Raw genomic sequence first — 27,079 nt, 5'->3', positions numbered from 1 at the left:
GGCTGTCTTTCATAGGTTCACTAGGAAAGTATTAATTACATATCTTTGGGTCCAACACCATGCCAATGGACCGAATACTGTGGTGCCCCTTTCTACTACCTAGGAGAATGCTTTTCTACTTCCTAGGAGAATTTCAGTTGTCTTCAGGCTTTCATGGACTCCACCCTCAATTCTACGGATGGATTTAAATTCATTTCAGGTTTAGATTCTAAGCCAATCAAGATAATCCAATCCTTTGCTTTGGTAATGGAACATAAAGTTTAAGTCAATCAGTCCCTGACATCACTCTGAATATTACTGGTATAGGAGTAGATACATATAACCTACATTGACTGATCTGACTGGTAGATAAATCTCTTAACCTACCTTTCAGGTAAGAGATTCTGACTTTCAGAGTAACAAAAAATCATGTTGCCCCCTTTGCTACTGGCAGCCATCTTGAAACCTGGAGAGAGACTAGTAAGGAGGACAAAGCTGACACAAAGTAAAAATCTGATTAAAGAAAAATCATATAGAAAGAGTGTCAGAGCTGTTTGTACTGCATCTGGAGTCTGCTCTAATCTCTGAACTTCCAGTTATATGAGGTTAATTATCCTTATTGTTGAAGCCACTCTGAATGGATATTGTCTTTCTTGCAGTCCAAAACATCTTAACTACTAAACACATTGCCAGGGTTACAAAAATAAAGAAGACATTATTCCCGTATTTAAGAAGTTTCTAGGGTGCCTGGGTGGTTCAGTGGGTTAAAGCCTCTGCCTTCAGCTCAGGTCATGATCTCAGGGTCCTGGGATCAAGCTCCACATTGGGCTCTCTGCTCAGCATGGAGCCTGCTTCCTCCTCTCTCTCTCTCTCTCTGCCTGCCTCTCTGCCTACTTGTGATCTCTGTCTGTCAAATAAATAAATAAAGTCTTTTAAAAAAAGAAGTTTCTATCTTAGTTGGAGACATATATGCCCACAACAAATTTCCAGTACAATATAACAATACTTTTTGAAGGAGAGGTAAATATCAAAATGGTAGTATAGAGAAGGATGGGGCAGGAAGGAAGTTATACATGCAAATAATATTTTGAGTTGAATTTTAAGGATGAGTTTACCAAAAGTGAATGGTGACAAGTACATTTCTAGTGGAGGAAACAGTGTTTGTTAAAATAGAAAGGCAGCATTTGGTGACTGGGGAACTACACATAGTTTAGTATTATTTGATTAGCAAGGAAGTGATGGAAGATGTAGGAAATAACACGGACATCCTAGCAGTACCAAATTGCAAAAGATGTGTACCATGCTGAGGGACTGAGCTTTTACCCTGGAGTAGAAAGGTAACCATTATACAACCCAATATAATATGAATTAGCATGTAAAAAAGTTCATTTTCAATGAACTTCCCTTGTGTAAGGTAGTTGAGACAGGAAGACCAATGATGAGGCTTGGCAGATGATCCCTGAAACAAAACAGTGGAGCTGAATTTAAAAAGTTCAGGGTTGTTTGGCTTTTGGGATCAACAGGATTGCTGATTGGTTGTTTAACAGTAAGAAATAAAAAAAGGGCCAGAATGACCACTTGATTTCTAAGTTGGTGGATACTAGTACCACAAACCAAAATAGAGAATACAGTAAAAGGAGTAGATTTTCTAAGGATAATGATAGTATCAGATTCAGGCATGCTGAATTTGAAGCATTTGTAGAATATCTAAATGGTAGCTGGTTGGCAGGTGGAAATATGAGTCTGAAATTTAGGAGAGAAGTCTGAACTAGAGATAATCATTGGCATAATTTTAGTAGTCTTTACCTTAGATTCTGTAATATACGAAACTGGTATTAAAGTGATTTAAGATGGTAAACTTTGGATTATGTGTTTCTAACCACAATTTGAAAAATATAGAAAAACAAAAACAAAAACAAAAAAACATTTTAAAAATAAAAATATAGAAGAAATTCGACCCTTAGTACAGCATGGGAATTCATGTCAAGAAGCAAACAAACCATAAAAAAGGACAGGAATATAGAAACTTAGAAAAACCAGTGGATTTCTACAGAGCACATGTGACAGGACGATAAACACTGGGAAGACAAATATATTAAAAGATGTGGGCTGGCAGATCCTTCACATCACACAGGATGACAAAGGAAGTAAAAAATGAGGGACTAAGAACAAAAATCAAGAGAAAAGAGACATGTTTGAATGAAATATAAAGAACTGAAAAGACTTAGAGGTGAGAAGAAATGAAAGTGACAAATTTGTTGTAAGGAAACAACTCTTCAGCAAGCAGAGCTGGAGACAAGGGTCATATGACAACTTCCGTAGAAACACTTTAAACTGATTTTTTCTACCACTGCACTATTTTTTATTCTCAAATATTATCTTTGTTCTTCTTTTATAGGTAGAAATATTGAGGATGATAATACACTGGAAAGGCATTTCATGGTTCTTATAGTCAGACCACAAAATAAATTGGTTAAAATTGGGTTGAATGATAAAAAATACTTGAAAACTTCCCCTCCTCCCCTTTTAAAAATTGCTATGATACTTTTGAGTCTAGAAATCAAGGCCAGACCAATACTTGCGCTGCTCACACGCTTTTGTTCTAGAGGTTTTGTCTATTTTGTGGGCATAAATTTGCTATGTGGATTCAGGAAGAAGATGAGTATTTTTTTTTTAAATAAACAATGAGTAAGCAGAAGGTTCAAAGTTCTCCACATGGAGTTGTCACTCAAAGCACTGACATCAAAATCAATGGAAAGTGGCTCCAGTCTTATTTGGAGTATAATTTGTAGTGGAGAGGAAGTTGGGGCTGGGGGGAAGTGTGAGGAGAAGACAGCTGAAAAAATATAGACAGATATGCAGCAAAGATGGGAAAAGAAACAGGTCATAAAACATCAAGTTGGCAAAATGATCCAAACTCCATATAGGGTGAATGCAAGCATCACTGGACTAAGAAACATTTGACAACACTTCTGCAAGGCCACTGGCTCCTGGACACTGTCATTCTAGACTCAGAGGATATAGTGGTAAACCTAACACAGTCTGTTGCCTGAAGGAGCTTATATCTCGACAGAGAAAATAGATGAGAAACAAATACAAATTTTAAATGATTTTAGAGGATAGTAAAGGGAACAAACAAAAACAGAGCCAGGCAAAGAGTAAGAGAGTGAGAGGGGTGGAGATGGGGTAGGGTCTATTAAATTAGCCCTTAGCTTGCTATTAAGTCTTGGGCAGGGTTTTTAATCCCTCTGAATTTCTTAGCTCCTCTGGATAACTCTGTGGCTGGAATAAGAAGAACACTTAATTACATGTTTATTGCTACTTCTTCACATACCTCCTTTCTTACAACAACCATGCACTTCCCACTTCTCTTTTCTACTCCCCTTGACACTTTCTTTTGTTTCCAGAATCCTTTGGGGCCTGGACTCAAGGGCTCCCTCTTTGTCCCTAGCCCTGCTTGCAATGATCAGGTGTGATTTCAGAACGTATAATAGAAAGAGAAATCTGGTTTCTATTTCTTATCTCCTCATTCATTCTCAGGTAATGTGGATTCAAAGATAAGTAAAAAAGATCCTAGTCTGTCTTCACGAAGCTCACTATTAAGGGAGAAGACTGGGCACCTGGGTGGCTCAGTCAGTTGAGTGTCTGCCTTTAGCTCAGGTCATGATCTCAGGGTCCTGGGATTGAGTTCTGTGTCAGGCTCCCTGCTCAGCAGGGAGTCTGCTTCTCCTGATCCTGCGCTCTCTCTCTCTCTCTCTGTGTGTGTGTGTCAAATAAACAAATATAAAAATCTTTTTTAAAAAAGGGAGTAGACCAATATAAATCTGAATTATTCCAGAAAAAAATGGAAGATTTGACATGTGCTCTGCAAGAGAAGTGTGAATGATGCTGTTTACAATGGCAATAGAGGATTTCACTATTGCCATTGTAAACAGCAGGCTGTCATAGGCAAAAGATGTCACTTAAACAAAAGACAACAATGAAGCAGAAAACGGGCCAATGTGAAAATAGGAGAGCGAACAGTACATGGCATCTGTCAGAAGGGTGATGGAATGGGAAAGATCATACTACATGATATCCTATAAGGTAGTAAACATTTTGACTCTCATAAGGAGGGCACGTGTTGTAATGGGCACTAGGTATTATACACAAATAATGAGTCATGAAACACTACATCAAAAACTAATGATGTACTATATGGTGACTAACAAAATAAAGAACGTTCTGCTTTGAAATTTCTATTTTGAAAGGATTACATGGCTACACTGTGTAGGAGAGAAAGAATGAAGGAGAGATTAGTTTCTTTTGGAGTGACCATATTATTTATCATGAAAAGCTGGATAGTGTTGAGTCAAAGAGGGCACAATTATTTACACTGGGACAATGGACACAACCCATGTCTGCCCAGGGCAAACCAGGACTATGGTCTGATCCCAATATAAGGCTACTGTAATGGTCTAAGAAAGACATGATGGATTGGGAAAGGGCAGTGTAGGAGAAATCAAAAGAGGAAAGCTGATCCAAGAAATCTTTAGGAGAGAAAATCAATCGGATTTAGTGATGGATGTCCAGCAGCAGTGAAGGGGGAAGGTGTCGAAAATGATTCCCAAGGATGTGTTATAGGATGAGAGGTGCTAAATTTGATTGCAGGAGAAATCATGTGGTTATTTTTGAAACATGTAAATGGAACTTTTTTTTTTAAGATTGTATTTATTTATTTGACAGTTTGAGATCACAAGTAGGCAGAGCATCAGGCAGAGAGCAGGAAGCAGGCTCCCTGCTGAGCAGAGATTCCCAATGTAGCTGAACTCAGACAGTATGTAGCCTTTTCAGATTGGCTTCTTTCATTTAGTAATAAGCATCTGAGGTTCCTCCATGCTCTTCATGGCTTGATAGCTCATTTCTTTTTTGGGCCAAATAATATTTTATTGTTGGGCTGTAACAGTTTACTTATCCATTAACTTACTGAAGGACATCTTGGCTGCTTCCTAGTTTTGGCAATTGCAAATAAATCTGCTATAAACATCCATGTGCAGGTGTTTGTGTGGACATGAGTTTTCAACTCCCCTGGGTAAATAACAACGATTGTGATTGCTGGATCATATGGTAAGAGTATGTTTTCTTTTGTAAAACAAACAAACAAAAAAAAATAAAAAACAAAAAACAAAACCAAACCGCCCCCCCAAACCGAACCCCTACGCCCCCACCAAACTATCTTCCCAACTACCTGTACCATTTTGTATTCTCATCAGTAATGAAAGAGAGCTCCTATTGCCCCACACTCTCTCACCAGCATTTGGGGGATGGTCAGTGTTCTAGATTTTGGCCCTTCTTCATAGGTTTGTAAGTGGTATCTCATTGTTCTTTGTTGTTGTTGTTTGTTTTTGTTTTACTTTTTCTTTCATTGTCTTAATCTGCATTTCCCCTAGACAAAAGATGTAAAGCATCTTTTCATATGCTTATGTGCCATCTCTGTATCTTTGGTGACCCAACTGTTCAGGGCTTTGGGCCATTTTTAATCATGTTGTTTGTATTGTTATTGTTGAGTTTAAGAGTTACTTATTTTGTGTAACAGTTCCTTATCAGACATGTCTTTTGCAAATATTTTCTCCTAATCTGTGACTTATCTTCTAATTCTCTTGAAAAAAATATTCTCCTTCCATATATAAAATTAGAACCTACAGTTGGAGAAGGAACTGCACCACTAACTAAGAGTGTATTGGGAAATAGCTTCTCATCTCTCGGATAGTGACATCTCCCATTGGCTCTAACTTTGTGCTTTATTTAGTTTTCAACTTGTTCATTAATTAAGTTTTAGTCAGCTAAAATGGCATTATCATAGCTTTTTTCTGCTAGTCTGTGATGGTTCTTTGGGAGACCCTTCTACCTTTGTAGAAGTGTGCTAACGATTTCAAGGCTCAAAGCAGGCTCCAGTGTGATATATAACACTGTCATCCCTAGAACTGGGAACAGTAATTTGATTTCAGACAATATAAAAATGATTACCTCTATTGAGACACACCTAAGTGTGTCTCAATAATTAAATATATGGGACTTAACATTTATAAGAATAAAATCATCTGATATCTAGTTGTCCCTTGTTTTTGTATTTTTACTACTGAGATGAGAAAATGTTCTCTAAGGTGAGGACAAAATATTTTAGGCTTAATTCTCTTTATACAGGTATTACTAAATGCTTTTCAAATGACAGCAGAACACTCTTTAATACTTACAGCAAGTATATCATACAATCTCTTCATTTCTACTATAAAGGCTTTAGAAGTTTCCATCCTATGCTAGGCACATGGTATAACTATTTCTGAGTAAGCCTTTAAAACACTATGGATAAAAAATCTTTTTTTCCTTGGAGGAAGCCTTAAAAAGATTAGAGAAATATGTGCAACAATCTATATTTCCTTTATTAGCTACTATGAGTCTTTCAGCAAATATTTATCTAAAAAAGGGGTTAGTAAACTACATTTCTTATGACAAATTTGGTTCACCATTTTTATAAATAAAGTTTTTTTAAAACACAAGTGCATTCATTCGTTTATGCGCCATCGATGAATGCCTGTGCACTTCAGTAGCAGAGCTGACCTTCTGACCTTCAAAACTAAATATACTATTTGGCTCTTCACGGAAAAACAAAACAAAACAAAACATCTAAAACCTTCTCAAAGTAATTCATATCATTAATTAACCCAATTCTTACTGAAATAGCTCATGTTATAAACTAATAACTTACTTTATATGAAGTAAGGATTTTTTACTGGCCCCACCAAATTATATCTTCCAAGCTTCAGAAGGCATCTACTAATTGCAACATGCTATGATTTGGTGAATAAATTCCTATTCTCACTAGTATAGTTTCGCAACAATGCACTAGAAGTAGAAAGATAAAAGCTTCTGTCTTGAGTCCTTTCTTATTCAGTTTCCCCAACTACAGAAAATAATAATCCTCACTCTTTAGGGATATTTTAAAGATCAAAGTAGATAATATGTACTTATAAAGAATTTTATTGCTTATGATCATTTGTTTTCAATGTTTTGTTTTCTCCATTTCTAGCCTCACTGACTGTAGTCATAACTTGTTTTAGTTGCTATTTATGTGTCAGTCTAGCCAACCTTTTCATTCATTTAGTTACTGTGCCACTGCCAATTTATTCCTTGAGTGTACATGTTTAGTATGGCTTATTACTGTCCTTATCTTTTCTGCCAACTCATTTATTTCAATTCACTTGCACTCACTGCCTTTCTCACACCAGCTTTTACTATAATGCCTCAGATTTATTCACATGTGAAAAATACATACTGGTTTAGGGGCATGCTTAAGTGGGACACTGGCTAAGTGGAGAGGTCAGTGATATCCATTTTGATGAGTTCTAACAAGGCTGTTAACTGTGCTTCCTTTTATTTTCACAGAAATTTCCATATTGTCTAGTCCAGCTGCTCTTAGTATTTTTTTTAAAGCATATAACCCCGGGTTCAAGTGAAATAAAGAAAAAAACCTACCATAATAACCGATCATGAAAAGGAAGAGAGCAAGGGACAAGTTAAAACTGGAGATGAGAGGTAAATGGAGGTATGGGGACATAATAGAGAGGCATCTATCACTTTGAGAGAAGAAGGGGAGGATCCCCAGAAGAGAGGATAAAGCCCAGGTTCCTGGGTTGTGTGCTTGGTTGGATGAAGTCCAAGTCAACATTCATTTCAATTATTTCATGCTGAAGTGAACAATAGGGTCCACTTATTCACCACAGCTACTGAACAATGAAGATGCCAGGTAATATTTTTGGAAAGCCAGGTCTGACTGAGAAGGTTGTGGTGTTCCTTAAGAAGAGATTAAATGAAACTTTGCTTAACTAGGTTTTTTTAAAAATTAATTTTGAACTGTGGCAGGTCACTGGACTAGAGTGCTTTGTGGTCTTTTCCACATCTACTTTTTATAATTCTGCTGCTGTACTGGCTGTTTGACCTCGAACTGACAGATACGAAACTGGGAGAATAAATAAGGCTCAAGAGTTACATTGTGGGAGAAACAGGCCTATCATCTCAATGCCTTTTTTTTTTTTTTTTGGTCCCCATGGCCCTATCTTCCAGGGGAAGGGGAAAAAGGAGAGAAAAAGAGAGAAAAAGATGAAAAAAAAACTTACTATATATCTCTTCCTACTGAAATCACTTCCATAGGTACAAGTGTATTACTAAGTATCAAGGATGCTACTATTTAAGACACAGTCCACACACACAGCTTTAATATAAGATTTGGATGTCATGCAAGAGAATAAAGAAGGGGGACAGAATATTGCTATCGAACTGTACTTGGAAAATACATTACAAAAGTATGAACAATATGACAGAACTGATTTTGTAGTTTATGGAGTCCACTATATCATCTGCATTGCTAAGACCAAGTATATTTAACATAAATATTTAAAGACAGGCATGGACTTGAGGAAGATTTGGTTTCAGAGCCATGCCATGTCTGCCTTGTACTTGGTTGTCTTTGGGATAACAACTCTAAGTAATACTCTTCCTATGGGGAAAAAGAAAATAATATCGTATCTATCTCATAAGGCTGTTGTAAGATCAAATGGAACAATGCACAAAGAATATTTAGCATCATGGCTGGTACAGAGCAAGGCATTAATGCCTGTTAGCTCTAAGATAAATATTAGGTACGTTGGGGTCAATGCGAAAGCCAGAGGGAATAACTGAAATGAAACAGGTATTATTTTTGAAAAAAGCTATGATATGTCTAGGTATTACTGGAATAGAAGCCGACTGTGAGGCCTTTGGGACCCTCTAACAGAGTTCAACATGAAGTGACAATGTTGTTTTGCCTGATTTACATCAAACCTTTGTTGTTAAAATAGATTTTTCTCAATATGCTCAATACGAAGCATTTATTCACTCAGGTAATAGATACAAATCCGTGCATTCAAATGTTCCTTGGAGTCAGAGATCAAGATGGAAATCCCCAGAATCATAGAGATTTGTGTCTATAAACTTGCTTATTATATTCTCATTCAAGGAGGTTGGAAGGGATAGTGTCAGCTTTTTAGCCAGAATCTTTTCATTACTTATCCCTGTTGGGGTTGCTGCACGTGCTGTGAGTGACCTCCAGAGATCCTCAAGCTGTATGCAGAGAGCAAATTGAATCTGAAAGCTTTATTAGACAAGTTTGTCTTTCAGCTGGTGAGAGTGGATGTCAGCCGTATTGGAAAAAAATAAAATTTCTTTTGAAACTGTGTCCTGACCTTGAAAAAAATCTCATCGAAAGCACACAATTCAATTCTGCATTACGTCCTTATTTGTTAAACACAGAGTGTAGGTTCAAAAGAAAAAGGCACATTTTACCTTAAACAAATAAGAATCAGGAAGGAAAATAATAGGGCCTCTCTTTTGATCTTGCTGGACTTAGTGAGCAAAAAGCTTATCACCAAATCATAGAGTCAAAAAAAAAATACCAATATGGAGGAAACAACTTTTTAAATTCACTTTGAGAAGTAAAACTACCTTTTCCACTTACAATCCACAGTAAACATTATAGGAAGTTTATTTATATCTTTTATCTATACATTTCTTCAAAAATAAAGAATAACCCTGAGAAGCTGAAGTGACATCAAAGATTGACTAATTTGTTTTATTTAATTCCTGTTTTTTTAGTGTTGAAGAACAACGATTTTTTTTGAAGTTATGATAATTATCTCAGAAGCAAGAATTGGAGGTATTATAATTTTGACTTTTTATTTTTCTATTGTAGGTCTATATTACAATTTAGGCACTGGTGTAGTTAATGACAATAGCAATTTTGCTTAAATATTATAATAGGTAGAGTGAATGTCTGTTCAATGAACTCATCATGGATTGTAAACACAAAATATATTTTATAAAATAAAATAAAGAGAATAAAATATATTTTCTCAAAAAACATTTGGAATGAGAGAAGGAATAAAGTGAACAAATTTTCAGAGGGAGATAGCATGTTAGACCATTAAGTAGCGGTTCTCAATTTGGATATCAAGACATTGTCAAGAATGAGAGGTAAGGAACAACTGCAGTCTTAACAAAGCAGGATTTACCACTGAGAATATGAGGATAAACATATCTGTCAGTTGCTAAACAGAAAATAGGGTTGCGATATGTAAACATACTGAAGAGCACTAAAATCAGACTCAGCAGATGAGGGTTTGAGTCCTGATTCTGCCACAAACCAGTTGGACAAGCACATAATCACTTAATCTCTCTGGTTTATAATTATATGGAAGGTTGACTTATTTGATACAACTCCAAAATAAATGTACTATGCATCTGGTCAAAATATATTAGCTGGCCATATACTACATGCTAGTCACTGAATAAAAAGTCACATACACAAGAGGGTATACATTGATGAAGAAGATATAAAATAGGATCCTCCTGGAACTTAGAGTCTATTAGGAAACAAAAAATATGACATGAATAATTTAGAAATCAAAATAATGATAAGGAGGGATGCCTGGGTGGCTCAGTCGGTTAAGCCGCTGGTTTCGGCTCAGGTCATGATCCCAGGGTCCTGGGATCGAGTTCCGCATCGGGGTCCTTGTCCAGCAGGGAGCCTGCTTCTCCCTCTGCCTCTGCCTGCCACTCTGCCTGCTTGTGCTCTCTGACAAATAAATAAATAAAATTAAAAAAAATAATGATAAGGCTATGAAAGAGAAAAATATGTTTTCAGATTGTGCAATATGAGGCTCAAGAAAAGAGTTCTGCAGAATAAAAGGTGCAAGTGAGATTTAAAGAACGAGTAAGGGGAGAGATCATCCAGGTGGAAAAGTAGTAGGTGTGGAAACCCTGAGCCAAAACATACATCAGACCATATGTCCAGAAGAAGCAGATGTGCTAAAGGAACTAAAAAAGGAAGAGAGGTTAGGTTTTGAAGAAAAGGGGCAGGGGGACAGTGAAGCAAGAAGGGTAAGCAGGGAACCATTACATAAGACCTTATGGGACATGTTAATGATCTGGGGATTTATCCTAAAAGCAATGGGACACCATTCAAGGATTATAATAAAATGAGGTTTAAATGTTGCAGTATTATTCTTTGTGGAGCATGATTCTATGGGGAATGGGCTAGAGAGAGGTAAATGCCATCAATGAGGAGGCAAGGTAAAATTTGATGGTAACAGAAGGGATGGGGATGGCTGAAATAATTTGGAAGATATTTAAGTGACATCAGTAGGACTTGGTGATCAATTGGATAAGAAAACTGGAGAAAGAGGTATCCATTTATGATCACTTACTGGTACTGGCTTGAGTGGATGGTGTTGCTATTTCCTGAGATAGGGAATACAAGAAAAGAAGATGGGAGAGTAAATTCACTAGTTCAATTTTGGACACAGTAGATTTGAAGAGTCGGAAAGCTGACCAAGTACAGATAGTGAGTGAGTTGTTGGATACATGGTTCTCTTGAATTCACTAGTCAGTACTGTATCCCTCTACCACTCCATCCAAGTTTGTTAAATCCAACATTGGTTCACAGGCCATCTTAATAGACTTATAGGTCACGTGTAACATGTTTTATCAAGTCCTTCTCCTGAATTCACTTCCTTCACTTGGCTTCCAGGTTTCTGTCTTGGTTTTCCTTGTATTTCAATGACTACTCATTATGGTATCCTCAACCTGTTACCATTGGGGTCCTCCAGGGCTGTCTTTTCAGATCTTCTCTTTTCTATCTGCATTCACTCCTAGGCTTTCACTGGCATAACTTCATGGCTCAGCTATATGCTAAAAATTACATATTTATATCTCTAGACTGGATCTGTATCCTAACATCCAGGGCATATATACTTCTACCTATTCTACTTCTCCATTTCAATAACTAGAAGTCATATGTAACTTAATTTGTATAAAACAGAGGTTATGTATATAACATATTTTATACATGTTTTATATTTTATACATGATATATATATATATAGCCTCCCACCACTCTGCACCTCCTACCATCTTCCCTCACTTGGTAAATGATTACACCATTCTTATGGTTTCCTCAGGCCAGAAAACCTCATCAATTTTCTCATTCCCCTTATCAAATCTGTCAACTGATCCTGTTGGCTCTAGCTTTTAGACACATCCAAAACCTGTCCACCTCTCATCACTTCCACTCTCCCTACTCTAGACAAAATTATCATAGTTTCCCATCTAAATTATTCAGTAAGTCTCTTAACTAGTCCTCTCTTGCTTCTCCACTAATCTTCTCCTTACAGTATATTCTTAATGCATCCAGAAAATTTTTGCCAAAACTTATGTCAGATTATCTCACTGCTGGGCTCAAATGCTTCTATTGGCTCTTTCTCTTAACAAAGTAAAAGTCAAAGTCATCCCAAGGGCATTTAAAACTCTCCTGATCTAACCTTTGCTCATAACTGCTATCTTCTTCATTCAATGTGCTCCAGCCACACTTGTTCTTCCGATATATGTCATGTTCCCCTGTCATGGCATTTGTTAGAATGCCATCCCTGGAATTCTGCAGCCTAGATGTTCTTCCCCCAGAAATCCACATGGCTCACACTCTGACCACATTCAAGGCTTCACCTAAATTCTACCTTTTCAGCAAAAGTGTCTTTATTAGCTTCACCCTTGTACTCCATACCCACACTCCTTACACTCTTCCCTGCTTTCTTTTCCATTGCAGTTATCAATTCAGAACATGTGAACATGTGGAGCACCTGGGTGGCTTGGTCAATTGTCTGTCTTCATCTCAAGTCATGATCCCGGAGTCCCAGGATGGAGCCTCTAGTTGGTCACCCTACTCAGCAGGGAGTCTGCTTCTTCCCTCTCCCTCTGCCCCGCCCCCTCCTCTTCCCCCCCCTCTTCCCCCTGCTTGTGTTCTTTCTCTCACTCTCTCTCTCCAATAAGTAAATAAAATCTTAAAAAAAGAACATGCGAACACACTGTATCTATTTTCTTTATTGTCTATCCCCACAGAAACATTAGCTCCATGAGGATACAGATTCTTGTTTATTTTTCTGCTACTATATTTCTAAGTGTGCAAACCCAGAACTCAAAAAAGAGGTTTAGATTTGGAGTAAGGATGTGAGAGTTTTCAATGTATAGTTGGTAATTGAAATCATGCAAGTGGATGAGATTATCCAAGAGATTAAAATATGTAAAAAAACCAAATCTCCATTACTTGCAATATTGAGAAGCTACTTGGAGAAGGTTAAGCCAGCCAAGAAGCTGCAAAAGAGTAGCCAGGGAGATAAGAGGAAACACAGAGTGATGCTATGTATGCAAAAGGAAGAAAGAAATGTTTCAAACCAGGAGTGGCCAAGGACATTAAATGCTACTTGGAGTTTAAACAAGATGAAGATTGAAACAGTATTTTAACATAGAGGTCATTTCTGGCCTTACGGCATTTTCAGTAGTCTGATGGAACGATTCAGTGAGGCTGCTATGAGGGATGAACTAGACTCAGGAATGAAGAGGACTCTTTCTAGAATGGTGGTTGTAGATGAGAGGAGAGAGATTTGCTAGTACTGGGAGGAGAATGTGTGGTTGAGGTAGAATAGTTCAAGGATGGGGAAAACATGATCATGTATAAATGTGGCAGATGAAATCATATGAGCCAGTTTAAAGATACTTTATATTATAAGGGAAAACTTTTTGGATGTTCCAGTATAGAAGGACATGACTGACTAAGGTAAAATGATGGAAAAATATCAGGTCCTCAACTAGTGGCCACATTTATTATGAGTTAGTAGTACATTACAGCAGGCAGCATGATATCATCATATAAAAGTTAGAAAAGGGTATGGAGACCTTGTGATCTGAGTTATGAGTAGACCAGTCATTATGGGACAGGGTCCAATCATGAAGCCTACAACAGAAAAACGACATGGAAACATACTTGGGAGGTGTAGAAGAGGGGCCATAGAGATGTTTAAACATTTGAGAAACAGTTTTTTTGTTGATAGGCTATGGGTACTCACCTGATTTATGTGAAAAAAGCAAAGTGTGAGGGAGATTAAGTAACAGACTTTGAAGAATGTCTAATAAAGTGAGCAGAAGTGTTTTCTTCTACTCAAAGAAATGATTTAGACAGTAACTGGAACTTGGGTTAAGCAGTTGAAAGACTCTCTTGAGTGTAACAGCAGTGGTGGAACTCCATCTACTCTTGATTTTTTAAGAAGAGAGTAGGCAGTTAACCTTAAGATTGTTTCTAAGAAGGAGAGAGCTTTTCCGGAAGATAGTGGAAAAGAATGAATGACCTCTCAAAGACCTTTCAGATCACGATCTTAGAATCTAAAATTTAAGTGAAAACTGCTGTAATTTCCTTTGGAAATCTTCTTTCTTTGAGGATAAAATTATATTCAATTTTAAATTGATTCAGAAAAATTGTAGAAATACGTGGAGAAGTCTTTCCTTTGTGGGCTGTGGGATGTCTATTCTCATGACTATGTTTAAATAATTATAATTTCCACTTGATAATAGCCTGAGAAGAAATTCAACAATACCATGTATTCTGTAGTGATTTCCAAAGGTCCTTTTCTAGAAGGAATTAAATAATATAAGAAGAGTAAGGTAATTTTACTGAAATGAACACTTTATTTCTGTTAAAATGCAGAATATATGAATAAATGAAAAATCTCTTATGAGCAGAATACTTTATTTAACTATTGATGTTATTCTCCTCCAACACACACACACACACGCACACAGTGAAACTTCCAGGAATGCTTCCAACAAGCATTACAAGTGATGGATTAGAACTTCTCTTCCTTTGCCAGTTCAAACCTCAAAGCTTGGCTCCAACCAGAGATGGTAACCAAGCAATAAAACTGCCAAAGGTTAAGAGACCAGAAGAAAGGGAACTTCATCATCACAAAATGGATAATTAACATCTAAATACTCTAGCTTTTACACTCTATCGCCATCTTGCATATTAATAGCACTGTTGTATCCACCCTGTTAACCAGGGAACTTTGTCAAAGAACCTGGCCTGGGACCAGGGACTCCCACTTGCTTCAATTAGGACTTTCTTCAGATCAGTGTAAGCAATACTAGGGCCTCCCCAGCAGAGTTTCCTGCTGTCACCTCCCCTCATACAGTGTGACACATCTCAGTGTATTTCAAGTACCCTTGTTCACCCTCATCTCACTGATGCAAACAAATATGATTTAATTGATTAATTAATTAATTTACTGCTGCCAAGAGTTGGAGGGCCTCTGTAATTGCTCAGAGTTTTGAACTATCTTGAGGAGGGTCTAAAATAAATTTCTTTTACCATTACCATAATTGATTAGGTACAAAATCTTACTCTTAGTATATTAGACTTAAGAAAGTTTTTAAGATTTAGAGTTTTTAATTATAAAGCTGACGACTGTATATATGTACCTAGGTGTTTTCAGTAGAGTGATCATCAGTTCATGAGGCAGAGAAAGCCTTGGATCCACTGGAACTGATGTGGCCTAAAGGTACAGTGCAAGCAGAGTCAACAGTGGGGAAACAGAGGAGCCAGGAAAGGATATGGGTGGCCCTCTTCCTTGTGTGTTTTTTGCTTATTTTAAGTAAACTCTACCGGGCGGGGGGGGGGGGACTGAATACTTGACCCTGAGATCAAGAGTCCCATGCTCTACAGACTAAGTCAGCAAGGAGCCACCTCCTCCTTGTGTTTTGGAGAATGATGGGAACTCAAATGGGGAATAAGAAGGTGAGACCTGACAGCTTCCTTCCTTAGACATGATCATTGCAGATACATAAAGGGCATTTTCATAATAAACTATTTTATCACAATTTAAATTAAATAAATGGTATGCTGAGATTACATTTAGGCTCCAATTAACCTCATGCTTTTATCGAACTGCCTAGATATTTAAAGTATTACTGAAGTAGCTTTGGAATGCTTTAATTCAACTCTAGAGAGGCAAGTGAAGTTCAAATAGTAAGTGTATAAATAACCTTCTATGTGAGTATTTGATATTTAAACATAGCCTTTAAAAATTTGAATGAAGATAAATGAATCACTGCTTGAGATATGGTGTTCTGATTAATAGCATCAACTTGAAATCACAGAGACCTAACTCTGAATACCCACTCCGATGCTTACTAGCTTTATAGCTTTGGACAAATTATTTAATCTTTCTCACCCTTGATTTTCTCACCTGCAAAATGGAAATCACAACACAATTCATTCAAAAGGTAGAACAATGGCATGAATTCTAAGACCTGTTGTGTTAATTTAGTTTCCCCTGGAGTAGGGATTTGAGTACAAGTAGTTTCACTGGTATAAGATACCAGAAAGCTGTGTTGGAAGAGTAAAGAAATGAAGAAGAATGGGAAGAAAGTTTACACAAGGCAAGCTAATGAACAGGTTATCACTGTGGGCAATGGTGGCTCAACCCACTGGAGACCTGTGGTTTGGAACATGCTCTGGAGTGGTCCTACCCAAGAAGTGAAGATGAGATATTTATCCATCCCTTCCTGTAAACGAGTGGTTGAATGCTATTCCAGGGATGTCTTCTCCCCAGCACTTCTAACCTGCTTTGCAAGTGGGTGAGCTTCTCCTGTGGAACGGAGCGCCTGGGCAGAGTAACAGGTACTTGAAATTAGAAGCCTTGGGGTTTATAGGAAGGACTAGTGCTGAGGGGATTAGAGCAAGCAACGTGCCTCTACTGGGTTTCTGGAAATAAAGTGTTAATGGACTACACTCATGTCTGTTTATTTATGTATTGTCTACGGTATAGCTGCTTTGAATATACAATGACAAAGTTGATTACATGACTCCCAAAGCTGAAAATATTTACTCTCTGGCTCTTTACAAAAAGTTGGTAGCACAAGTGAGATTAGAATTTAGGCTTCTTGACCTCTAATGCAGCACTTTTGTGATTACACTTGAGACTTGCTCTCTCCAAAATTAATTACAGGAAGGGAGGGTTTTAACAGTGTTTAATCAACTAGAAACCTCTATTAATGGGCATTTCTATGTGTCTATATATACAATGGTCATTCATTTCACAGTTATTATCCTGGGACACTTGAAGAACTCCAATATCCTGACTTGGAGTCTTCACATTAGTATGTTCTATATGCAATTTATTTCAAAACTGCTAAATTGGGTATTGTGGAATGCGAACATTCTCAGCCCCAGCAGCTTGCAGATAAGAAAGGATTCGCACTGACATTTACAACCAGATTTGCTGGCTCTTTGCCTCCATCTGCCATGCAGTCCTTCAGTCCCATACGAAGTCCTATCTACCTATATGTTCCCTAGAGTCTCTCAGGGAGCTCTGTATAAGCATGGCTATTCTCCTCCCTGATGTCTGAGCTGCTTGGCTAGGCCAGTACTGCCTGGGCTTAGTGCTCTGTCCATCTTCTTAAACTTTCAAGCTACAGAGTTTTGGGGGGTAGGGAGAGAAGTGGTGGTTCTGAAATAGCATGGAGTTCCCTCTGGCATCCTCAGTGCTGGATCTCAGTCAAATGCCACTCCATACCGCATACAGGCGCACAGATGAACTGTCACCACTCAGGTCCATGTTTGTAGTTCTGAAAGCACAGTCCCAGAACCAGTAGCAGCAACACTACCTTGGGACTTTTGAGAAATGCAAGCTCTCAGTCCTCACCCCAGATCTCCTGACTCAGTAACGCTGGGATCGAAACCTAACAATGTGTGCTGTAATGAGAAATGGGTGGTTTTCATGAAGGTAAAGCTCAAGAACCATTGGTATAGGGCTATGGATACGATACAGACCAACACAATTATCTTGGCTTTCCCCCTTTTCCCCAATGTAATCTGAGTGAAAAGAGGACCCCAATAATGTCTCTCATCCATGTACACAGCCCCTCTGCAATGACATTGCAGCTCTTCTTTCAAGAGATGGCTTTACAACTTGCTCTGCCAACAGAATGAAGCAGAAGTGATGTATGAATTCCAGAGTCTAGGTATCAAGAAATCTTGGTGCTCCCACTGTTACCCTTTTATTTTTTTATTTAAATATTTTATTTATTTATTTGACACACACAGAGAGAGATCACAAGCAGGCAGAGCAGCAGGCAGAGAGAGAGGGGGAAGCAGGCTCCCCGCGGAGCAGAGAGCCGGATGCGGGGCTCGATCCCAGGACCCCGAGACCACGACCCGAGCCGAAGGTAGCGGCCCAACCCACTGAGCCACCCAGGCGCCCCAACTGTTACCCTTTTAATACTGTCCTGAGGATGCCATATAATGAAAGCCCAGTCCAGCCTACTGGAGGAGGAGAGGCCTCGTGAAGAACCAAGGTTCTCCAGCAAACAGCTGGCTAGCAGATAATTTTTAAAAAGATTTTACTTATTATTTAAGAGAGAGAGAGAGAGACATTGAGAGAGAGAGAGAGAGAGAGAGCACAAGTGGGGGAAGGGGCAGAAGGAAAGGGAGAAGTAGGCTCCCTACTGAGCAGGGAGCCCGACACGCAGCTCAATCCCAGGACCTTGGGACTGTGACTTGAGCCGAAGACAGATGCTTAACCGACTGAGCCCCCCCAGGTGCCCCTGGCTATCAGATATTTGAGTGAGTCCATTTCCAACCATCTAGCTCCTGTTGTGGGGCTAGAGAACTGCAGGCACATCACCGACCCCCTAGCAAGACCTTCAGTATCACCATCCGGTTCATCACAACCCAAACTGGAGGCCCACAGAATCATGAGCAGGTAAATACCTCTTGTATTAGGCCATTACATTTGTGGTGTTTTAATGTAGAGATAGGTAACTGATACACTCAGGTATCCAAGCAGCAGTGACTCTAAAAAAGTTTTTTTTTTTTTTTTCCAGCATGCCTATTTATCTTATAAATTGAAACAATTTATATCACTCAGGCAGGACCACCTTGTCATATTATATAATTTAAGTAGGCAGCCATTACAGGAGCTTACTTTATTATTTTTCAAAAAGCCCTCAGAGCCTCAGTTTCCACACGTAAAAATATCCAGTCAGAAGAAAATTTCAATGACTATTCCAGATTCAGAGTTCTATAGTTCTAAGAAATTCAAACAGAATAAATTGATTTTTTTCTACTCCTTAAGTAGAAAAATCACAGCAACGTATCTCACTTCTTTTCCTCAAGTATCCAAGATTGAGTTAAATAACATTAACTACTGGCTAGCTGCTTCCATATCTAGAATTTCCATTAGCTTCTTGAACAGAGAGATAGTGCAAGGCACAGCAAAAACAAAACAAAACAAAACAAAACAAAATAAAACAAAACATAGGCTTTGGAGCCTGACACACTTGGATTGGAATCTTGGCTCTGTTTCTTCCCAGCTGTGTGATCTTAATCTAGCTATTTTCCTCTCCAAGCTTTGGGATACTCACCTTATAAAAACTGTGCATTTATGTATTTTGCAATTATTTTGAGGATGAAGGCATATATGGAAAAGCGATATTGTATTGCTTTTTGCATTGTAGGAGTGCACTGGAGAAAACTTGCTATGATGAGTTCTAAAAGTATATTGTATTACAACATAGTCCATGAGAAAATAATCATATATACGAAACAGTCTACAAATTAGATTCTCCTTTTCTATATTGTATTTATTCCTGATTAACTTTCTGGAAATCAGGAACATAAATAATATAAATAATTCTTAATTCCGATGTTTAAACCACCACACTAAAGAAAGAATGCTCTATTTGAATAAAAGCAGCTCTGGATCTACCAGCCTCCTTACTGATGCTTTTCATTCAACTGTGCATTTCACATTTTTGCTTTATGCCCAGCTTTGTGTCAGTTTGTTACAGGGGAAGAAAAGCCCCTGCTTTTGAGAAAATTTCTCTGTCCCTCAGTTCTTCTCCAGCTCTGATCCCAACCCCACCAGCTCCCCCTGTGGCTTGGAGCTTGAGGGCATTCCCAGACTCTGCCTACTGGCGGCAGTGTGGAGGCAGTAGGGGGAGGTGGGGCTGTTAGGTGGGGGAGAAGGAAGTAGGGCAGGAATGGAGAAAGGTGCTGCTAACCACTGCTTCAGCCATGTGTCCCCTCGCCTCTGCTCTGGTATCACTGGTCTTTTTTGATATTCTCCCATCTTGCTCCACTTCAAGGCCTTTGCTTGGGTTGTTCTCTCTGTGCCTACTAGAATAGTTTCCTCCAGATAAATGAATGGCTCACCTCCTCACTTTCATCAGCTTTCTGATGTCCGCAAATATTCTTAGTAGCGAAGCTTTCCTGACCAAACTATGATCATGTCTTCATTTGCATTCCCTTTCTCTCCTACCCTGGTCTTCTGTTCTCCTTAACTGCATTTCTCAAACTTCAGTGTGCACACTGAATCACCTGGGAAGCCTAATAAAATGCAGATTCTGATTCACTGGGTCTGGGGTAGGGCCTGAGATTCTGCATTTCTAGCAAGTGCCCAACTGATGTCAATCTATAGACTACACTCTGGAATACCTGACAGTGTTGAGATAGTATCTATATTCGTCTTTGTTAGCTCATTATTTTTCTCTCCCAGAGTACATGTTTCATGAACAGAGAGACTACATTATTTGATTTATTATTTTCAGCACCTAGTATGATACCCAATACATAAAAATTACTCAATAAATCCTTATCAAGTGAATAAATTACCTATGTTGTTGGAAATTCAAACTGGAATTTGGAATGTACTTTCCATTACAAACATTATTGTTACATTTAGTTACTTTACAGATTTAATAGATTTTGGTGCTCTCACTTTATAAGCTTCCTACCATGTGAAAAGTGGTTTAAGTAGGAGCAGAAACATTCAGAGTTCAACAAAACTATAAACAAATCATTGGAGCCCAATCTTTTTAAAGAGTTACAGAGTGAGGCTGAACATAACAGAGAAAGCTAGAGAACAAATGCCAATAAATGATTATATAGGAACAAGCTATGCATATGTACTGAGGGAACCAAAAATTATAGGTCATAAAAAGAAATAAGCCTGATATAATTACTTGAATATAAACCTTGACAGCAATTTTAGTGTCCCAGATTGACAAAACAAAACAAAACAAAACAAAAGCAAAACAAGAATGCTTACACATCTTTTTCAAGTTTCCAATATCATGAAATGGAACTCTGATGAGTGCTCAGAAACTCGAGGGGGCACATGAGACACACTGTCCCTAGATTCTATGACCTCTTTTAACCCAAATGCTATATATGCCTTCTATTGAACTATCAGTGCACTCCCATGGTTATGATACTGCCAGTGTGCTTTATTTCTACTTGATACAAAATAAAAATCAACTTTGCCTGAAGAACAAGTCACCATGCTTTAATACTTAAATCATTTGATCTTTGAAAAACAGATAAGACAAAAAAACAAACAACGACCCCCTGTATTCTGCAATTCTGTAATTAGTTCTGTCTAATTACAGAATTGGCACAGCCAAGTTTTCTGGCTTCTTCCCCCTGAGACCCAAAGCCAGCATTAACACTGCCACAGGATTTTATGCATACCTTCCATTAACAAATGAACAAAAAGTGAAGAAAAATAAACTGAAAATATCAAGAAAAACAAAAGTCAAAGCTAGGGCTAAATGAAGAAACATTCCAACCCAATTCTGCTTGTGGTAGTCATGGTGTAGTTTTCTTTTTCCAGAACCAAACATGAAAGAGCTCTTAAAGTTGTTCTCCAAAGGGGAGGGGGGTGATCTGTGTACCAGGAGGACCATGTGCATTCCTATGGTTTCAGCAATTTGTATCTGCCTATTGGAAGAATACCGTCCAAATGATGGAGCATTCATTGAGACAGACACTGAGACAGAATCCACACATATCTAGCATTAGTTGGTACTCAGGTACCTTACCCTGATCCCCTCTTCAGGAACAACACCCATCCTTGCTGCTGGGAGTATTGGTTGTTGCTGGTATTCCTTATTAGGGATTACCTTTGGCCCCAGAAAAACTCTTTCAAGGTCTCCCTTTCACCCCACTAGGTGGCCCTAAAATGGGCAAAGACTGGCTGGTGGAGGAATACAAAGGCTATCCCTCTTCTTGCCCTTCCAGAGAGCCTTTGGAACCAGCCCAGATCTCAGGCTCCCATGGAAGTGGCTGAGACCACTATTACAATCAAATGACCCTTCAGCCTCTTCCACTGTCCACTCCCTTGTACCTTTCTTTGTCATAAATGTAGCTCCAAAGAACAGATCCCAATATACTTTTGTCATCCCGCATTCTGAATCAGAGGCCATTTCCAGGGAACATAAGTGTAAGGCATTTTGCACAGTAAATAACACTAAAGCTTATTCCTATTTTTATAATTTCAGATTTTCCCTTATGTCCAGAGATCACCTCACTGTCATGTTTTTGAACAAATGGCTGCAGCCAGAGAGCACATGATTCAGTATACTTACGGGCTCCGACAGTGGTCAGTCCAGGAGCCGGGCCAGGCTGCTTTGCTCTCAGCTCTTGAAGTAAGTGGGTTACCGCCTTCCAATCAGAGCTCAGATCTTCCAACTTTCTCTTTAATAGAAAAGCATACATGTTATTTATTTGATTAACATCTTAAAGATAACTTAATTCATGTTGTTATTAATTCATTTTGTGGATATATTATTGTATTTCTATTGTACTTTTCTTCTAAATTAATTGTTCTAGGTAGAGTGCCTTTCAAAGATGTTACAATTATTTTAAGCCAACCACCCTACAAACATTTATTGATTGTGTGCTGCATTCAGACTCTTGCTCCAGGCACAATTTCATTTAAAGGAAGTAGAGTGCAAACCTTAATGAATGGAAAACAAACACAAACAAAAAACATTGTCATCTCAGCAATTGTCTTCACCCTTTTGAAGAGTATCTAGTGTGACTGCATACAAGAATTATCCAGAGAACATCAGAAAATACTGTAATGCCCCGAATCACCCCAGGTCAATTATATTAGAACCTCTTAAAGGGAGAGGCTGGGGTACACATGGGGATATGACACTCAGAGTTCACTTCAAGGAAGGATGATTGTCCTAAATGGTGGAAAAGATGGCAGTGGTCCTTCAGGGACTCTCTCAGCTGCAGAGAGCTGCCTTGGGTGAGAGTGTGCTCTCTCCAGGGAGCCCTCATTCCGTGACCAATTAAGGTGAGGGTATAAAGGCTTGGTCCATTTTGCTCAGAGCAGGACATTTCTGAAGTGTCATTTCAGCTGCAGGGCTCCCCATGAAGTCATCAAGACTATATATGACCAGCAGCATGCTGGTATGTGTTTAACAACTGACTCTCTGGAAAAAAAATAAATAAATAAATAAATAATAAAAAGTAAAATAACAAAATAAAAAAATCCTAATTTTCATGTTTGCCAATTTCTGTAGTGTCAATGCTCCCACCATAGCCAGTTTTACTTTACCAAGATGTCAAATGGCTCACAAACTGCCTGAAAATTTGACAGAATACCCTCAGGAGCAGATATGAGGTGCCTCTAGTACACCAGTGGTTTAGCCATATGGTTACTTATCGCCTGTAGAATGTGAACAGAAGTAATATACATGGGGTCTAGGATCAGGCTTTTAAAGAATGTGTGAGGCTTCTCTACCTTTTCTGCTGGCTGGAAGCAAAGGAGTCTAAGGTCCTAGGGAAAATCTTTTCAATGGATTGGGAGGAGAGAATTAATCCTAATGCCCTGGAGCAGCAGATCTCATACTTTGGGATCAAGAGAGTCACCTGAAGGCCATGTGAAACCACTGAGAACTAGGTCTGAGCCCCCGATTTCTAGATTCAGTAGATCTTGGGTGGGAACAAAGAGCTTGCACTTCCAACAATTTTCTAGTTGAGGCTGATTGTCCAGAACAAAAGCCTAAGGTGATCAATATACTTAATGAGTTATCTAAGCATCAACAATGGACTAGATATTCACCATCCTTAAAAGAAATAATAGGCCTTTCAGTCATTTTCTATAGCATAATTCTCTTAAGAAATCCTAATTAAGAAAAGCTGCCAAGGGGGGGCGCCTGAGTGGCTCAGTGGGTTAGGCCGCTGCCTTCGGCTCAGGTCATGATCTCGGGATCCTGGGATCGAGTCCCGCATCGGGTTCTCTGCTCGGCGGAGATCCTGCTTCCCTCTCTCTCTCTCTCTCTCTCTGCCTGCCTCTCCATCTACTTGTGATCTCTCTCTGTCAAATAAATAAATAAAATCTTTAAAAAGAAAAAAAAAAAAGAAAAGCTGCCAAGGGAATAAGTCCTAAAACAAATACTAAAAATTTATCACTTCCTAATTTATATCATCTATGCTCCTGAGGTTCCTTATGTCTTTTGGGTCTGACATGACAGCAAACCAGGGCTTTTAATTTTTTTTAGTCCACAGTGCATGTTGTGAAACATTTATTATCACATCAGTAAATATAACTCTTTATTACTGAAACATAAGCCTTGACTCCAAAAGGAAACAAACAACACCTCTGATCAATGAAGAACACTACCACTGAAAGTCATGTCATGTGGAAGATATTTTTCCATTCTGATCTCAGAGCTAAACGCTGAGAATTAAATATTATAAAAAGCTAATGAATTAATACAGATTTTGTCTCCTGATTCCCTTGCAAAGTTACAGTGACTTCACAAGGACAGAATATTAAGAATAACCATGCTGATACCAAAAAGTAGCAACAGATAACAGGGAGGAGATAATAAACCTAAAAGCAGATATTGAAAAAATGTAGAGGTCTTGGTCATTTGTGGAAGGGTAACAGGGCAACATATGGTGAGGTCTCATCATACATCATTTGAATTATAGGAAGTCACCTACATGTGCTGAGAGAAAGAGATTGAGAGATTAAAGATTGATTTCAATACTGCTGGGATCTGCCTACTCTTTTACTCAATGAGCATATGGCTCGAGGGGCGAAGGAGAGATGGGAGCTTTCTGTTCCTACAGTTGCCTTAGGTTCAACTTTCTTCTCACAGTGTAAACATCTCACTGCATTGGGTTTGCTTCTAATATTTAAAGATATGTATTTATCTTACAATCTGGCTTCTAAAAGCAAAATCAACTACTTCATCTGGCTCTCAACTGAATAAACAGTGATCTGTATTAAACTTCATATTCCATGTGTATCAATGTATAATAAAACAGAATGGTAAATGATATTTATAACGACGCCCCTAAAAATAAAGAAAAGCTTCAATTCCATTGTGTTTTAGAATTAGAAGTCCCAGTTTTTGGTCTTAACTCATTGCTAAGACTTATGTCATCAGTGGCAAATCAGACAGGTCAATCAGATTTATCATCCTTGAAACGTGGATATAACACCACCACCTAACTCATAGCTTTGTTGGAGAAACTAAATGAGATATTTTATGAGAAAAGAACTGTGTGAACTGCAAAGTACTATAAAATCGTTGGTTAGTTATTATGCACTACTTAATGAACCAAAGCACAAGATGGTCAATACAAATTTTCATTAAAATATTAAAATAAAAATATTTCAATGCATGACGACAAGGTTTTGGTTATCCTAAAAACAACATGTTTATATATTCAGTTCCCTTTTATTAATATATACATTTGGAATAGCCCATTCATCTATTCGAATGTTATCTTGCCCACTGTTCTTTTCAGATGGGTAAATGTGCTACTATAATTTCAAATGCAGAAATTTAGAAAAATGAAGGAGTGCCCTGATGTACCACAAACATTTGAGGACACTGTTCAGTGTCAAAAATGCAGTAAGCTCAGAATTGTATATTCCCCCAACTTTCATAATGATTAGCAATGGATTTTGATTCAGCTGGTAACAAAAACATTCTCATAACTTCTTCAAGTTTCACACATACTTCAAAGTTGAACTCAATGATGTATATATTATGGAAGTTTTATTTGTTGGTCTGGCTTGGTTTGGCTTTTTGGAACTCTGGCAAGTGCCCAAATTTTCTACACTGCTGTCTTTGCTATTAGGTCATTAACTCCTTTTAGGTAGGAAAACATGTTTGGCTGCAGCAACTCATGCTGCATTCCTCACATAATGAACTTGAAGCAGGGCTCAATAAAAATCTATAGAAGGTAGTGATTTCTTCATCATGTTAACACCCTTTAACCGGATATAAGGGAATGAAATACATGCCTAAATTTCTACATTTTTAAATATGAAATGAGTGGGATAATAATGATCAAGTCCTATTCTTGGATTAGATTTCCAGAATTTGAAAATTTTGAATATGCTAAGTAAATTGTAGACCCCAGGCTTTCCCCACAAGAGTCCCTCAAAAATCGACAATCGCAGGGGATTCTTATTTTACCCAGAGGGAGAAACTTGGAGAGCGTTTTTAAAAAAATGGTAAACTGAGTTTCATTGGAGGGGAGCTTTGGAGCTGAGCATTATGTTCCATGGTATATAAGCTGCTTGGATATAATCATTAAATGTTAAGACAATTATCTCAAACAGTGTGAAATTTATTCTTCATCAAGAGCTGAAATTAATCATAAGAAAAATGATTTCTGAGTATAGCTTTCTTTTTTTAATTTAAAATGGAATACAGTGAGTTTGGGCTTTTAAAATCTTACATGTTTCTCCTATGTCAATATCTGGCAAGAAATTAACATCGGCTAAATAAATAACTGAATCCACCCACAGCTCTATGTACACAGACATGCATGTGAATGTTGTAACTGAGACATCTATGTCTCTATGTCTATCTTTATAAATGCAATTAACACAACTGAGGGCCAGGAGTGAAATTCAAATCTCTAAATGATCCTTGCCCAGTTCCAGCAGGAGCTACTGAGTAAGCCTTAATTGAGACTTTGCTTCCAAGTATTTCCTCAGAAAAGAGTCCAGTCATATTTTTAGAGCCCCCCTGATGTCTTTTCTGTCTCATTTGTTATTATTGTGAACAAAAGAAGCTGCACAGTAGCTTGCAGTAACCTTAAGAGATGGAAATCTGTGATGCTTATAGAAGTCACCTAACAGAATTGGTTAATAATAATTTTTTAAAAGGTGAAGGAAGTTGGTAAACCATTAGCAATTATTCCTGGGGTATAACCTCACACTTACCAGTGGTGAAGACCATTGTAAACAAATCTTTTAAAGACAGTTTAAGAAAGCAAAATAAGGACTCTGATGGGGTGATAAAAAAAAATACATGTCTAAGAAAAATGAAAAGATTCTCTCTCCTAATATCTTTTGAATGCACAGTGAGCATGGGGATAAAA

The 27,079-nt window shown here is 38.1% G+C and overlaps 1 protein-coding gene across 1 annotated transcript in view; it reads right to left on the bottom strand.

Moving 5' to 3' along the window:
- Nucleotides 1–27,079, bottom strand: part of DMD (dystrophin) — a 2,124,834-nt gene that overhangs the window by 667,976 nt on the left and 1,429,779 nt on the right. The window contains 1 exon segment of the mRNA XM_047715765.1: nucleotides 22,300–22,408. Coding sequence (XP_047571721.1) covers nucleotides 22,300–22,408 — 109 coding nt within the window.

Source organism: Lutra lutra, chromosome X (genome assembly GCF_902655055.1).
Source record: "Lutra lutra chromosome X, mLutLut1.2, whole genome shotgun sequence".
Lineage (NCBI taxonomy): Eukaryota > Metazoa > Chordata > Mammalia > Carnivora > Mustelidae > Lutra > Lutra lutra.
Note: the sequence above shows the minus strand (reverse complement) of the source record. Positions and strands in the feature narration are given on the sequence as shown.